General features: G+C 33.6%; 1 protein-coding gene across 1 annotated transcript; it reads left to right on the top strand.

The window, feature by feature from the left end:
* Positions 1 to 35: 35 nt before the first annotated feature.
* LOC121409649 lies at positions 36 to 13,299 on the top strand. Its single transcript, XM_041601558.1, has 2 exons — positions 36 to 345; positions 12,035 to 13,299. Exon 2 carries the CDS (start codon positions 12,054 to 12,056, stop codon positions 13,086 to 13,088), a length of 1,035 nt encoding a protein of 344 aa, XP_041457492.1. The 5' UTR covers positions 36 to 345; positions 12,035 to 12,053; the 3' UTR covers positions 13,089 to 13,299.
* Positions 13,300 to 17,815: the final 4,516 nt, after the last annotated feature.

Below are 17,815 nucleotides of genomic sequence, written 5' to 3'. Positions count from 1 at the left end.
ATGTCATTTTAGTACAAATGACCTTCCTCTGATCATGCGCAGAATCTTTAGATCATGCGCAGAAAGGAACTACGAACTGGCTTAAGGCAGGTTCAAAGATACAGAAGCATTCAACATATTCAATGTGAGTAGTTTGTTGAACAGAAGATTCAGAAGAAGTAAATTGATCTTACAAACAAGGTGAACAAACTTTAAGCGCACGTCGCGAGGGTATTCAGCTTTACTGGCAAAGTAGTACAAAAGAGGGTGCTCGTTTCAACAGTTTAGATTTTTAGAGGATTTTCGAAAGTTCGTCGCTTAAGAAGTACTGTTTTTCTGGAAAGGAAACATTGATTTGTGATAAAGGTAAGTTCTGGTATCTATTCTTTCTCTGGCATCTTTTGTATTGAGTGTATTGCCATTTGATTGTCATTCCATGATATTTTATACTCTCTCTATCTCTCAGTAATCATGATGTGGAGAGAAAGATATCATCAATCGCATGTAAATCGAAATGAAAATCACTCTAAACAATTTGAACATGTTCACAGGTACATAAAATAAACTTTAATTTCTTATAATTTGAGAGATTTACGAACCATGAAATTTCAATTTTGGGTTATGGGCAAGCTCCATTGTCGGTTATAACTTTCTTATTTATCTCCAAATACAAGAAATCAGTTTTGGCCAATACATTTGCATAATGGTTAAATAAAAGGTTTAGTTGGTTGAATGAATTTTAATCATAGAAAATTACACTTGTCATACTGAGGAAAACCTTTTAGAAATATTCATTGTCCATTTTTGTTAATGTTATTACTAATCAAATGAACTTAAACCATATATTTTCATATACCAATGTCACGTTTCTGTGGGCTATCAATTATTATACACTTAAAATAGGTTTACCCAATATTGGGTAAAATGGGAAGATGCATGTTGGTTGGGTAAAAAGATACATTTTGTAAATAGCCCAATATGGGGTTAAAAAACACCAGCAAACATGCATGTTCCCTTTCTAACCAATATTTGGTAAAATTTTACTGAGTGTAATGATTATCGAATATCGCCGTGTTTTGCATCTAAGACCGGGATTTGCTTAATGCGTGATTCAAATGTAAATATTTTTACTGCTTAATTAATGAAGACTTTGTGCACCTATTAAGGATAATTGTGATTTCCGACCATATAGGCTTCGAAAGATGTCCCCATGTCCATTATCTTATGGATATTTATTGTGGCGTGCGTCTATAATGTAACCTATATAGATGGGGAAGATTTGATGCAGAGCTTCGATGTATAATGCTCCGTTTTCTCTTAAATTACATCATTAATTTCAATAATGTTCTATAACAAATTTATATTTATACATGTGTATAGAGAATTGCATTAAAATTCTTTGCCAAAACTGAAAATTCGTAAAGATACTTTTCCCATACAATGATGTTGGGGAGATTGAACATGTTTAATGATGTTCTGAATGTTCATTCAGAACTGATTATTGACCCATTCCGAAAACTCAAAGTGGTGTGTACCTAATGTGTCTAGCAAAAGCAGTAACACGTTTAGGTTTAAGGGAATTATATTTGACTGAACCAAATTACACAAATGTAAACTATTTCATACATACATGAGTTAGATCCCAGGTGCAGTATTGTAGTTTGCACCAACAAATAATCTCTTCTGAATAAATTATGATGTAGAAAGAAAGAATCCATTTTGCAATTAATCCTGGATGACGATCGAATCAAATTTCAAAACATGACAAAATAATTAAAGTTGTAGATGATGGTATAAAATGCAGATAATTAAAAATGTCCGCAACGCTGTAGGATCTGTTTAATCCATTATCGCTGATTCAACATAGCATTTTCATTTAAGCATCAGCTCTCAAATAATTACTACTTTGCACGTTATTACACTAAATCAGCATATATATGCATTCTTAATCTAATCATTTCGTAAATATTTGTGAAACCCTTTGTATTATTTTATGTTTCTTATTAGAGACAAAGTAGCCGTTTGTGCAGAGAGATCAGGAACTAAAGGAAATGATGAAAATACCTATTTGCATAGACTTAAATACAATTGAATTTCTTTGAATTAAAACTGCACAGTCTTGATTCAATCAAGGATTTCTTTCCAGCAGCACATTATGTTGGGCATTTTACACACTTAGAGGTTGGCGGCCGAATGGCCTAAAAGAATGACGTGCCAGATATTTACCATTGAAGTCTGGATATGAGATCTGATTTTGGCTAATATCTTAATTTGATAGCTATTCGTACAAAGTGTAGAAAAGTTTATTCCATCACTTATACCAAAAATAATTTTGTTTAATAAATGTTTGCAATTGATCACATAGCTATAGGTCATTATTTGCATAAGTGGGAATTGTCGCAATTTTATAATTATATACCCTATCAGAAACTAAATATAGACCGATGACATATCAATATATACAGCTAAGAATCACCCCTTTTATTTGGTCAATTGGCGGGCACTATCCAGATTTAAAAAAAAAGATGATTAAAAAAGTGTGATAATTGCCCTAATAATGGACACCTCAATTAAAGGAAATAATCGAAAACTAACAGTTGTTTCTTAATTGAATAATACTTGTGTATCCATAATTCGTTTTCACAGATTTGGTTAACTAAATACTTTAAACATAAGTGATGAACTTTTTAGACATGGGAAGTTTTTAAATCAAGATATCGGCCACCAAGTGTCCTTTGGTCTCCTTTCTTCAGTTTTTTTTTCATTCAATTATCCCACATGTGTGAACATGGAATGATATAAGTTAAACCACGTGAAAAGAAAAGAAAGACTCTAAATTATACAATAATACGACATTCCTCTAGTTATTTTCGAAATATTAGATAATTCTAGGTTGTTGTTTTTTCTGTCACGCTTTGTAGGTTTGCAGGGTAAGTAAACACAAGAAAATGGGATCTAGTCTTAAAGGACAAGTCCACCCCAACAGAAACTTGATTTGAATAAAAAGAGAAAAATATAACAAGCATAACACTGAAAATTTCATCAAAATCGGATGTAAAATAAGAAAGTTATGGCATTTTAAAGTTTCGCTTATTTTCAACAAAATAGTTATATGAACGAGCCAGTTACATCCAAATGAGAGAGTTGATGACATCACTCACTCACTATTTCTTTTGTATTTAATTACAAGAAATATGAAATATTTTTATTTTCTCGTCATTGTCATGTGAAATGAAGTTTCACTTCTCCCTGAACACATGGAATTCCATTATTTTAACCTTTTGTGCTTCAGGCAAGGAGGTCCTAATCATCAAATTCGTAAAAATTGAAATATTGTATAATTCAAACAATAAAAAACAGAAGAAATAGTGAGTGAGTGACATCATGGACTCTCTCATTTGGATGTAACTGGCTCGTTCATATAACTATATTGTTGAAAATCATTACGAAAATTTCCCATTTGATTCTCGACCGCACTTCGGACTGCAAACTGCGGTCGTATACACCATTTTTCGTTTGGAAAATCTCAAACAACATTTCCAACCCCGATAAACCCATCTTGGCCAGGTAATCCCCTTGTCTCAATTTCACCACCACGGGCCAGCCAAACGAGCGTTGAGCCAAGGACGAAATGATAAACAACAGCTGTGCTATTACGTAAGACTTGTCTGCCTGTAGAAGGATCTTCGGAATGAAATTATTGTATTCGATATTAATCACGTTTTCAAAGGCATATTACATTCAGACATCCAATACTAGTCCATTTTCAATTTCGAACGAAGAAAATCGACCTCGAAATAAGGAAAGTAAGCGAATAAAAAAGAAAGAAAGGAAGAAAAAAAGTTTCTATCAACGCGTGTATACATGGAACTCCATGCACTCACCAGAACTACACACATTGCAATCCATCGTGTGTGGCCCCCTGCTGTGACTGTTGATGCTGGGGTGTATTATCTTCGGACCGAGGTCAAGAAACAGGTGTTTCTATACTTAAATTTCATGCTTGCATGAGGGCAATAGGGTTTGTAAAACTGGGAGAAGAGATTTGATGATAAGGGAAACTGGGGTATACTGCTCTTCAAAGCAAGATTTTCGTCATGATAAGCGAAACTTTGAAATGTCATAACTTTCTTATTTTACATCTGATTTTGATGAGATTTTCAGTGTTATGCTTGTTGAATTTTTCTGTTTTTATTCAAACCAAGTTTTTGTTGGGGTGGACTTGTCCGTTAATTCCTGAAAAAGAGAGGGGGCAACATGTAAATAGGATTTTAATCGTTGTAGTTTTAAGCAGTAAAATAATCTGTTATCTAATTAGTTGATGATTTAACGACCAAACGTTCAAGTTTGATGCACTCGTAACTCTGCTCTGTTAGATTCTTGACGATGAAACACGTCCTGGAAAGTTTTCATATATAAAGTTGTTGTTTTGAAAAATAAAAATGGTGTAATGATAATATTAAGACCTGAAAATTTGACATTTTAAGTACTTTTATTAATTACGAATAAGATGCAAGGGTACATATATTTTGGCTCGGTGTAAAAATGGCAGAGGTAAAAATGGCAGAGGTAAAAATGGCAAAGGTAAAAATGGCTAAGGTAAAAATGGCAGAGGTAAAAATGGCAGAGGTAAAAATGGCAGAGGTAAAAATGGCAAAGGTAAAAATGGCAGAGGTATGACAGAGGTATAAATGACCAGTGTTAAACCCCCGTGCAAAAAAAAAAATCCAAAAGCCTCTCCATGTACAGTATATATAATAAGAAATGTTTTTTAGAAGAAAATTAGAATGCTAACGTTGAACTAATCATACTGTAGATCTTCTGCACCAAATCGAGTTGAGTTGGTATTTGTTTCCTCGACTTTCATGCACGGCCTTCGCGTCAAATCGCTCCTCGGATATTCAAATTTTAAGCACACTTTGGATCTTCTCCTTCAAAACAGGTCGATAGAATGATTTTAACCTCTGCCATTATTTCCTGTTATTACCTCTGCCATTTTTACCTCTGCCATTATTACCTCTGCCATTTTTACCTCTGCCATTTTTACCTCTGCCATTTTTACCTCTGCCATTTTTACCTCTGCCATTTTTACCTCTGCCATTATTACCTCTGCCATTTTTACCTGGCACCTATATTTTTAACAATGCGGGGGCAAAATTCTGAGACGAAATTTATGGTAAAACAGTCATGAAAAGGGGAATTTTCAGTATTTAAAATATATATATTAACATATATGTATATTAACATAGTTATATACATAACTCACCTGTATTCGTCTTTAAAAAGGCGTTTGCCATTTTCTTGTTTATTCATTGGCAACAAAGAATGACTATATATTGAAATTCCTGCGTATGTACCTTAACAAAAGTTCCAACGATAGATAGAACATTTCCCGCGTGGAGAGCGCGGAAAATATTGTACTATAGAAGTACTAAAAACAAAATTTTATAGTGTATTTGGTCAATTCGCCAATTTCTGTGAAACTATATAATCTTATTGTTTTGGCACTTACGGAATTATGGGGGGGGGGTAAACGCTATGCTTGCCCCCAATATTTTCGTTGGTGGGCGATCACTCCACCCCCCCCCCCGATCGACTCTGAAGCGTTATCCCCCTATCTCTTTATTTTATGTATTGAAATTTTGGCTAACAGAATAAGACTTGATCCAGAAATTCACGGAATTAAGTTTGGAAATACAGAAGTTAAGCAAATTTTATACGCAGATGATATGACAATTGTTGTAAAAGACACTCAGTACATTGTAAAGTTAGATATGCTGTTCGAATGTTTTGCCGAAACGTCAGGTTTGAGGATGAATAAAGATAAAACCTTTATTATGTTACTGGGACACCATGAACAAATAGATCAAATATTACCTTTTGGTAAAGTGGAGCAGATGGTTAGGATCTTAGGTATATATTTTTCATTAGATAGAGAAAGTCAAGTAAGAATAAATTACAAAGAAATACTTAGTAGAATAAAGAAAATTTTGATGTGGTGGAAGCAAAGGGATTTGACATTAATGGGCAAAATTCAGTTAATTAAACATTTGTACCATCTAAATTGATATACATTTCTTCTCTTACCATTGTCCCGGCATGGGTAATACTGAGGATCTTAATACGCTGATCTTTGGATTTTTATGGGGTGGTAAAGATAAAATTCAAAGAGACATTGTTTATTTAGATTATGGTCATGCTGGTCTAAAAATGACAAATTTTCAGTTATTCATTAAGACACAAAGAATTATGTGGATTAAAAGACTTATAATGGGAGAGCCAAAAATGAAATGGAAACAATATTTCAGATACTTAGCACACGATATGGGAGGATTGCTAATTTTTTTTAGTAACCTCACAATGAATTTGATAGGATTTGAACTGCCAGAATTTTATACAGAAATGTTAGATGTATGGTTCAATAAGAAATTGTTTTTACTTAAAGAAGAGAAGAATAAAAGAAATGAGATCATTTTCAATAATAGGTTCATCCGTTTGAAAGGACAAACATATTATAATGAAAAGCTGTTTTTAAAGAAAATTTATAAACTCCATCATATTGTAGATAAAGATGGGAAGATTAAGTCTATCTCGACCTTTCAAAAAATGGGTTTGGATCGTTTTGAAATAGAAAAGATACTCGAAATTTTTAATAACATTCCATACTTTTGGAAGGACTCGCTGAAAAAAGGGGGTCAAAGTTCCATAGATAGTGAGTTAATTTTGGATTTTCAATTAAAAGGCAGGACTTTTGACTTGCAAGACATCACATCAAAAAGAATATATGAAATTCTTTTAAGTATGAAATCGGATATACCCCAAAAAGTATAATATAACAAAAAAAAAATTTATCTGATATTTTTCTAAGACCACGAAAATCGACTCTGAACAGCAGACTCAGAGAATTTCAATTTAAAATATTACACAATATACTATACACAAAAAATATTTATATTTATTTAAAATGACAACAGATGATTTATGTTCATTCTGCAGTAAAGAAGAAGAAACATATGATCATATATTCTTTTCATGTGATAAAATAAAAACTATACGGAAAGAATGTGGGAACATGCTTCAACTCCCTATCATTACAAATATAGATAAAAAGGTGTACACGTAGGCGTGGAAGGGTCAACTAAAGGAGAGGCTCAATTATTAAGTCACATAATAATCCTCAAAGTATATGATTTTAAAAAATAGAAACACAAAAGATCCACCGACCCTTAACCATATTAAGGAAAAAATACAAGAAGATAGACTTGAAGAAAGAAAACTAGCTGAACAGAGAGGTCTATTAACAAACCATTTCAGAAAATGGGGCAAGTTTATTTTCTAGGGATGCTGAGGCTAAGAAAGTTCAAGCATACAGTTGGACTGAAATGGAGGGTAGGGTTGAGGGGAGGGAAGCAGGTCGCGCTTCCTGGGCTTGGATGGGATGTGGGGGGGGGGGGCAGTTGGGATGGGAGGGCTTTACTTTGTTTACTCATTCAGTTCAATTGCGTCACTATGAATTATTTTGTTATAACTATTTTGTTTCTGATGACTCGAATGTTACATTCTGTATTTTTTGTGTGTACAATTTGTTTATTTGACTTTGTGAACAATGTTTTTTTAATTTACTATTGTATGATTTTGAACTGAATGTTTTAATAAATACTACTTCAAAACAAAAAAGAGTAGCGTGCTGTTTCTTAGCATACGCAAGGATCTAGCCGAGGTGTGGAGGGCAGCCGGCTTATCAATCTCGTAAAACCCAACAAAGGAAAATTTGGAGGTTGAAAATCTATTTATCTGTCCGTCAACTGGATCGGACTCGCCCTATTCAAAATCCCTTCTCTGTGGTTATGGTGGTTGAGGTACTGCCGTTCTAAGCTCGGGTCCGGGTTCAAATCCCGAAATACATTTTAATAGTCCAGGATAGATTAGGTCCCATAGAAAATTGACCAAACCTTGTTTTTTTTATATACACAATATTTTTCATGGTTTCTTGTCAATTCGAGGGTGCTGATTACGAATCTGGATGATGCCACTCGTGTAACCTTGAGCATTTTCTGCAAATTGGCAAAATCCAATATGGCCGCCAAAATATGCAAATTACCCATGAAACTCATAAAATTGTCCGCACATTGGCTGTGAAATGCATGAAATTATGTGGCAAGAGTGAAATACAATCTTAAAAATAATTTTTGACAAAATATTTATTTTCCTGACATTCAAAATGGCCGCCATAGGCCATTGTATACACTATCATGTACAATATGAATAGGGAAAACTAATTTTCACAAAAATGAGCACTCAACTGCAAAAAACGCGATGTATGAACGAAGTAATATATGCAAATCATCATTACTAATGAGATATATAATCAATGTATTATGTAATAAATGGGAACATTTCTGTATTTCGATATCTAAAATAGCCGTCACTGGCCCAAAGACTATTGTACAATGACAATGGCCGGGGCCCAAAAAATGACAAGATTGAGCATTAAAATGCATATTATTAAGATAAACGAGTGGAATACTGACTAAAAACATAATTGTAAATATGCCATTTATGTGATAAATGCTGTATTTTGAAATTCAAAGTGGCCGCCATAGCCCCTATATTCATCATGTACAATGCGAATGGCGAAACTAATTTTCACACGAGTAAGAAACATAAAATGCATGTAGTTGTGATCTATGAGTAAAATATTGCCTGACAACATGTTTTATAGCAAGACATATCATTGCTTTTGTCATGCATGATATATATACTGTATTATGAAATTCAAAATGGCCCCTATAGACCCTAACAGTATTATCTACAATGTGAATTGGGACATATAATTTTGTAAGGATTTGGATTTGCTTGACTATGACATCCATATAATCGTGTTGTATGAGTAAAACGTTATTTGAAAACATTTTTTTTAATTATCGCATTTCTTCTTACATATAGGTGATAAATACTGTATTTTGACATTTAAAATAACCTCAACAAACCCTAACTAAAATTATGTACACTCTAAAAACAGAAAATGTTAACTCAACATTTGAAAGGTTGGAGGAGTGACAACATTTTCTAAATGTTGCATTTACCACTTTAAATGGTTCTACCCAACACTTAAAATGTTGGATTCAGCTTTTTAAAGGTTGGATGTAACATTTGGAAAAGATTGTCACTCCTCCAACCTTTCAAATGTTGATTTAACATTCGAATTTTTAGAGCGTAACATGCGAACAGGGAAACTAATTTTCACAAGAGTGAGAATCATAAAATGCATATAACTGTGATGTACGAGAAAAGATATTGTCTTAAACATTATTTCTAACTAAATACATCACATATGGGTCGTGGACATGGTGGAGGTAATAAATGCTGTACTGTGAAATCCAAAATGGCTGCCATAGGTCCTAAAAGTATTATGTACATTGTAACATGGGACATATAATTTTGACAGAATATGGCTTTGCTTGACTCTAAATATTGCATATAATTGTGAATTGTGATGTAAAGGTGAATTATTGTCTAAAACCATGGTTTCTAACGAGATATATCATAATGTTGTGTAATTAAGGTGATAGATGCTGCATTCTTAAATTGAAAATGGCCACCATAGCCACTTATCGTATAATATACAGTTTGGGTGGAGACAAATAATGTTCACAAAAAGGGCATATGACAGCCATTTTGAATGATGAAATACAGTATTTATCACCTAAATTACATAAGAAATGATATATTTTGTTATAAATCATGTTTTCAGACAACATTCCACTCATACATCACCAATTGACCAAGCAAAGCCAAATTCTGTTGAAATAATTTGTTCCCTTTCACATTGTGCATAATACTGTAAGGGCCTATAGCGGCCATTTTGACTTTCCAATAACAGTATTTATCACCTATCTGGCAGAATAAATGATACATCTTAATAGAAATTATGCTTTCAGACAATATTTTGCTCATTGATCACTATTACGTGCATTTTTGGTGCTCATTTCTGTGAATATTGGTTTCCCACTTTGCATTGTACATAATACGGTTAATGTCGATGGCGGCCATTTTGAAAGTCGAAATACAGTATTTAACACAAACTTGAAACCTGAATGATATATTTCGTTAGAAAATACGTTTTTAGACAGTATCCAATTAATTTATCACATATATAATGCATTTTAGCGCTCACTCTTGTGATTTCTTTTCTCTCATTTCTCATTGTGCATAATACTTTGAGGGCCTTTGGCAGCCATTTTGAATATCAAAATACAACATTCGCCACACACATGGCGTATTAATAATATATTTTGTTAAAAATTATGTTTATAGTCAGTATTCCACCTGTTTAATCATCATAATAAGCATTTTAGTGATCACTCTTGTGAATTTTTTAGCCCCCGTTGCCATTGTACGCAATACTGTTTGGGCCAGTGACGGCTATTTTAGATATCAAAATACAGCAATTTTCCCATATATGACACTACAAATGATATATCCCATTAGTAATGATGATTTGCATATATTAATTCGTTCATACATCGCGATTTTTTGCATTTTAGTGCTCATTTTTGTGAAAATTACTTTTCCCTATTCATATTGTACATAGTAAGGTATACAATGACCTATGGCGGCCATTTTGAATATCAGTAAAATCAATATTTTGTTAAAAAATATTTTTATAGAGTATTTCACCCCTTCCACACAATTTCATGCATTTCACAGCCAATGACCGGACAATTTTATGGTTTTCATGGGTAATTTGCATATTTTGGCGGCCATATTGGATTTTGCCGATTTGCGGAAAATGCTCAAGGTTACACGAGTGGCATCATTCAGATTCGTAATCAGCACCCTCGAATTTACAAGAAACCATCACAAAATATTGTATATATAAAAAAACAAGGTTATGCCTCTTCTATCCTTGACTATAATCGTCCTCACCAAAAGTCATACAAGCATCAACAGACATCAATATCTTCTTTTTTTTGGTGAATTTTTAAGTTGATTTGACGGTCATCCAGGTGTTAGTGCAATAGGAATTCTCCATTTGAAAATTGTTTAAAGGAGTGCTACATACTGGAAGAAATATGACGTGACGGACAAATAAATATCAGATAAACAAAACACAGAAAAATTGATAAAAATCGGACAAAGAATATCAAAGCTAGAGCATTTCAAAGATTTGCATTATTCCAGTGAAACAGTTCCAGGCATGTTTTAATGCATATCCAATGAGCAAACTGATGATGTCATATCCCCCCTTGTTCTTTTGTATTTTAGTACATGAAATTAAGTTTATTCATTTTTTCCTACCAGAACCAAAAAAATGTATTAACAACTGATTTAGTGCATTAAAATTTTATTCCTGCAGCTTACTTCATTTTAAGGGAGACACACTATTCAGACATAAAACAATTGTGATTTCATGTGATAACATAGGATAAAGGAAAGTTGGGATGAGATATTATCAGCCCACCTGATAAATATTCATGACGACGTGCATAAAACTGATTTAAGAAAACATTGCTTGATTTTAAAATCCAACTAGTTCGTTATTTGTAATAAGATTTTGATGAAATTTCAGTATTTTTCTCTGTGAATCTTATTCTATTTATTTACATGGGATAATTTTCAGCACGGAGTACCCCTTAAAGGAATTTTATTTATGATTTTTACAGCAAGGTGAATTGAAACCCCTCTTTTTAGTTTCGAATCTTCTTAATATTCCCCCTCCCTCCTATTTTTCCGTTCATTGTGCGTTGGTATCATCGTTAAACATTGATAAATCAATCAATCAATCGATCAACTATTCATCAATCAATCAATCAATCACTCACTCAATCAATCAATCAACCAATCACTCACTCACTCAATCACTCAATCAATCAATCAATCAATCAACCAATCAATCAACCAATAAATCTATCAATCAATCAATCTTAAGTTCCTTTGTATACTCTTGCTAATTCTTTCTAGTTCTTCTTTCACTCGTCTTTTCCATCTACCCCCTAATCTTCTATATTTCTTCCTACTTCACCTTTTTTATTTCTTTCTCCATTTTATGCAGGACACTGTATTAAAGGTACATGATTTTAGAAGTTTTCTATCAGGCAAGAGTGATCCTTACATCTCTAATCATGAACCCAACCCTAGCAACGACAGAAGAGATACCAGGATCGCGTGGCTTCTTTTTCGTGTACAACCGTACTGAGCGATTAACTGGTTTCATATTGTTGCCAATCCTTCTAACCGTTACCCTTCTCATCATTGGGTTCACTCATTACGTTCTTGCGACCTGCTCAACAACCCGACAACAGAACTTGATCATCTTCTTTCGCATTTTGACTGTCTTAAATGGACTCGTATTTATTTCTGAATTCATCGATGTAGCTCTCGAAATGACCCAAACAATATCCCCAGCTATCATCTGTTGGATTCGACCAATGCTGAACCATATGTTTCCCTTTCCTACAATCCTCATATATATGAGCCTCCATTTGGATCGACTTCTCATGTTTTTTAAACCTCTTCGATACGTTACCTTGGCGAGTCCACAAAGAGTAAAGATGGTCTTAGTTTTTATTTCCGCTATATCATTGCTGTATTTTGTGACTTTTCTACCCATCCCTGGTTTCCCATTCACATGTTATTTCTTGTCTTTTTCCTCTATTAACGGCACACTTCAAAATACTTCTACAATTGACACTAGGATCAAAATAAGGTCACTTGCTTTCATCTCGCCGTTTTACCTATCCATTGTATTGCTTACCATCAGCAGTGTCTGCATAAGCATTCTCTCATTCAAACAGGCAGTTAGGATTCAACGAGAGTTTCGTAGGATTAATCAGCAAGGTGATGGAGGTGTCCATGGGGGCGCCCCTCCGGTATCAAGGGTGAAGGGTGTGGTCACTGTCATCGTATCAACAATGGGCTTTTATCTGCAATTTGGTTTCTCCTTGTTACGTATCGAGAACGAGACGAATTTTAAATCGACCCCGTTAGCCTTGGTCATTGCATCGTTGCAGCAAATATTTGGTTGGTTAGGAACGATAGCGATAGTAATTACAAATAGAGAGCTACGTCAGCGTGCTCGTATCGTTCTCAAAGATTTGTTCTTATAACGATTAAGCTTTCGTATATGCTAGAGAATATCATCAACCCACATCTTTAAAACCAGGAGGTTCGATAGATTGACGATGATTCCTAAAGTCCAGGAAGTATTATACGAACGATTAAAGGAATATAGGTGACACATAAAGTCTTTCTCAAGTACCATGAAAAGAAAGAAAACAATTCAAAAAATGAATGAAATGAATAGAATAATAATATTTATAGTAGTGATAATGATTATAATGATGATGATTTTAATAACGATGCTTAAAATTACAATAAAAACAAAAATAAGGAATATATGAATAAGGGATGAAAAAAGTAAAACAAAAACAAAATCTATTTTCCCAAAATATTGCACTATTTTTCACATATTAACAATATCTATTGAATAGAAAAACAGGCAAAATGCACAAATGACATTTTCATACATGTAATTAGGCATACATTTTTGTCTCGCCTGCATAGCAGAGCGAGACAATAGGCGCCGCTTTTCCGACGGCGGCTGTGCACAGCGTCAACATCAAATCTTAACCTTAGGTTAAGTTTTTTAAATGACTTAAAAAGTAACTTAAAAAGTATATGGACCTAGTTCCTGAAACGTGGACATATGGCTAATCAAGTATTACTCAACATCCTGCTTGAGCTTCAGGTCACATGACCAAGGTCAAAGGTCATTTAGGGTCAATGAACTTAGACCATGTTGGGAGAATTATTTTCAAAATCTTAACCGAAGGTTCGGTTTTTGAAATGACATCATAACTTAAAAAGTTTATGGACCTTGTTCATGATACGTGGGCATGCGGTTAATTAGGTATGAGTGAACATCCTGCTCGAGTTTCAGGTCACATGATCAAGGTCAAATGTCATTTAGGGTCAATGAACTTTGGTCAAGTTGGGGGTATTTGTTTAATTACTATCATAACTTTGAAAATTTATGGATCTATTTCATGAAACTTTGACGTAAGATTAATCAAGTATTAGTAAGCATCCTGCCTGAGTTTCAAGTCACACGACCAGGGTCAAAGGTCATTTAGGGTCAATGAACTTTGGAAAAGTTGGGGGGTATTTGTTGAATTACCATCATAACTTTGAAAATTTGTGGATCTAGTTCATGAATCTTGGACATTAGGTTAATCAAGTACCACTGAATATCCTGTGCGAGTTTCAGGTCACATGACCATGGTCAATGGTCATTTAAGGTCAATGAACTTTGGACGTATTGGGGGAATTTGTTAAAGGACAAGTCCACCCCACCCCAACAAAAACTTGATTTGAATAAAATCAGAAAAAGTCAACAAGCATAACACTGAAAATTTCATCAAAATCGGATGTAAAATCAGAAAGCTATTACATTTTAAAGTTTTGCTTCATTTCACAAAACAGTTATATGCACATCTCGGTCGATATGCAAATGAGGGAACTGATGACATTACTCACTGTTTCTTTTGTATTTTATTATATGAAATATTTTGATTTTCTCGTCATTGTCATGTGAAATGAAGTTTCATTTGTCACTGAACGCGTGGAATTCTATTATTTTAACATTTTGTGCTTCAGGCAAGGAGGTCCTAATCGTCAAATTCGTAAAAATTGAAAATATTGTATAATTCAAACAATGAAAAACAAAAGAAATAGTGAGTGACATCATCGACTCTATCATTTGGATGTAACTGCATCGCTCGTTCATATAACTATTTTGTTTAAATAAGCGAAACTTTGAAATGTCATAACTTTCTTATTTTACATCCGATTTTGATGAAATTTTCAGCATTGAGCTCGTCTGATTTGTCTCCATTGATTCACATCAACATTTTTCTGAGGTGGACTTGACGTTCAAATTACCATCATAACTCTGACAGTTTATGAATCTAGTTCATAGAACTTGGACATAAGAGTAATCAAGTATCACTGAACATCCCCTGTGAGTTTCAGGTCACAAAACCAAGGTCAAAGGTCAGGTAAGGTCAATAAACCTTGGCTATGTTGGGGGTAATTGTTAAATTGCCATCGTAACTTTGAAAGTTTATGGATACAGTGAACGAAATGTGGACATAGATGTAGTTGACAAGTCTTAGGTCACCGTTCAAATGTCATTTATGGTTAATGAACGTGTTATTATGTCATTATATGAATGGTGTTTTGTGAATAATTATTGTATAGTAGTTTTCCAAGTTAGCACTGCTACTATTTTAAATCGCGTAATGCAGGCGAGACTGCCAGAGGCGTTCCACTTGTGCAAAAAATGAACTTGCTGAAATTAGACAAAAACTTAAATACTGCAGTGACAGAAAACAGAAAGTTCCAGCACTAGCTAAAACTTGATTAACATCACTATCACTGCATAACAGTTGGGTATTATAACACACAACTCAGTACAATGTTTAGTGACCTGCGACATAATACATTGAAATTTGCATAAAATCAAAGTACTCCCCTGAATTAACATTCGATAAAATGTTACAAAAATAGATAGTAAAAAAATAACGGAGTGATTTGTTTACGATGTTCTTACGCACCCTACGCAGAAAGACACCAAGAGGTATTGATGGAAATACCATCGACCAAGCTGCGAACTTACAAACGTATACGAAGGGCATGTGAACGCTGGATTCGTACGGCATTTTTGAGAAGATCTTACGAAATGGTCTAACAATCCTTTGTACGATGTTCGTATCAGTTTTAATGGCGTTTGAAAATAATATTTTGAAAATACATTATTTTTTTTCTCTGTCACCATGTGCAAGGACTCAGACACAAAATGTAATCTCGAGCTACATTTAGATCCATTGGTTGATTCTTTGCTGTTTCTTCCACCTCTTTATTTACGTTGGGCGCTCATAGTAAATCACGACCAGTAGCTTTGGCCATTTTGGTTGTCTTTGAGGTCTGGTTTTCAATATTATCATAAAACGTTGATTATTGAATAAAACTTCTACTTGTGCTGCACTAATGGTGTTACTACTACTACTACTACTACTACTACTACTACTACTACTACTACTACTACTACTACTACTACTACTACTACTACTACTACTAATACTACTACTACTACTACTACTACTTCTTCTACTACTACTACTACTACTACTACTACTACTACTTCTACTACTACTACTACTACTACTACTATTGCTACTCCTACTCTTCCTCCTCCTACTACTACTATATACTACTACTACTACTATTACTACTACTACTACTACCACCACCACTACTACTTCTACTACTACTACTACTACTACTACTTCTACTACTACTACTACTACTACTACTACTACTACTACTACTACTACTACTACTTCTTCTTCTTCTTCTTCTACTACTACTACTACTACTTGTACTACTACTACTACTACTACTACTACTATTGCTACTCCTACTCTTCCTCCTACCACCACTACTACTACTACTACTACTACTACTACTACTACTACTACTTGTACTACTACTACTACTACTACTACTACTACTTGTACTACTACTACTACTACTACTATTGCTACTCCTACTCTTCCTCCTACTACTACTACTACTACTACCACCACTACTACTACTACTACTTCTACTGCTACTATACCACTGCTACTGATACCTTTAGTACTACTACTATTACTACAACCTTTCTTGAACTACCCTAATTACGTAACTATATATTTTCATAAGACATCTTGAAGCTGTAGAGAGATAAAATTATTGGAGATGGATTGTACCAATATCACCATTGTACATGTCAATTATCAAGGTTCAAATGTTCTTTTCGTTTGAAGTATCCTACTTATTACAGCAAGAAGCACAAAGTTTAGTTACCGGTTGCCTTCGAGAGAAACCCTTTGACGTTGATTTCAGCCAATATTGTGGTTCGTTAATTACCGTATTGTAATTATACCAATAAATTATTGTTATCATGATATGGGATAATTATGTCATCATCTAGTATCCAAGTACAGTCAAGTATTTGATTATCATATATCTTAGAGATCATTGTATCAGTTTCGCTCTGTCCTGTGCAATGTCATAATAATCATCAACACCATGACTACTTTGTGTAGAAAACAAGATGTGACAAATTATAAATCTCTGACATGAGGTAAATGTATCATATGATCATGTAGATTTATATACTGTATCATTATTTCAATTTGTTAATAATTGTATTGATTGCAATTTCACTGACTGATGTAATGCACTTTTAGTCAGTACAGTGCCATGATAATCACCATCACCCTGATCTGTTATTGCTGAAACAAGATGTTTCTATTTATATCTCAAGGTTTTTAAATTGATCATATAAAAGTTATGTAAGTGTTATATATACAGGATTTGAATTAGTTCGACATCAAAACGGAAAGTAATATAAGTATACGTTATTGGGTAAAATTTGTTGAACAAAACAAAAAAAAACAATACAATTTTATTATCCTTTGGTAGAAGAAAAAAATTGAACTCCTAGTAAGTAAGTTTATGGGACTGAAAAATAGATATGATGTTTCAGACAAAGAATAGGCACTTGCTGGTCCACTGTTTTTTTTCCTACAACAAATTCAAATTTATTTATTTCACTTCCATAAAAAAAATTGTATACCATATATAAACATGAGTATTTGTATCCGTTGCAAAGAAACAAAAATAATAATACATATGTTGTGAAAAAAAAACACTTAGACAATTTGGGCAACACATGGGAAGTTTCAAGTAAGTATACTATTTTTCAATAGCAATTAAATTAAGATGG

The sequence above is a fragment of the Lytechinus variegatus genome, chromosome 2 (genome assembly GCF_018143015.1).
Source record: "Lytechinus variegatus isolate NC3 chromosome 2, Lvar_3.0, whole genome shotgun sequence".
Classification (NCBI taxonomy): Eukaryota; Metazoa; Echinodermata; class Echinoidea; order Temnopleuroida; family Toxopneustidae; genus Lytechinus; species Lytechinus variegatus.
This window is presented reverse-complemented; position numbering and strand designations above follow the sequence as displayed.

Bases quoted from the DNA above. Each gene is read 5' to 3' on its own strand.
- LOC121409649 (XM_041601558.1), top strand. From the start codon at position 12,054: ATGATTTTAGAAGTTTTCTATCAGGCAAGAGTGATCCTTACATCTCTA.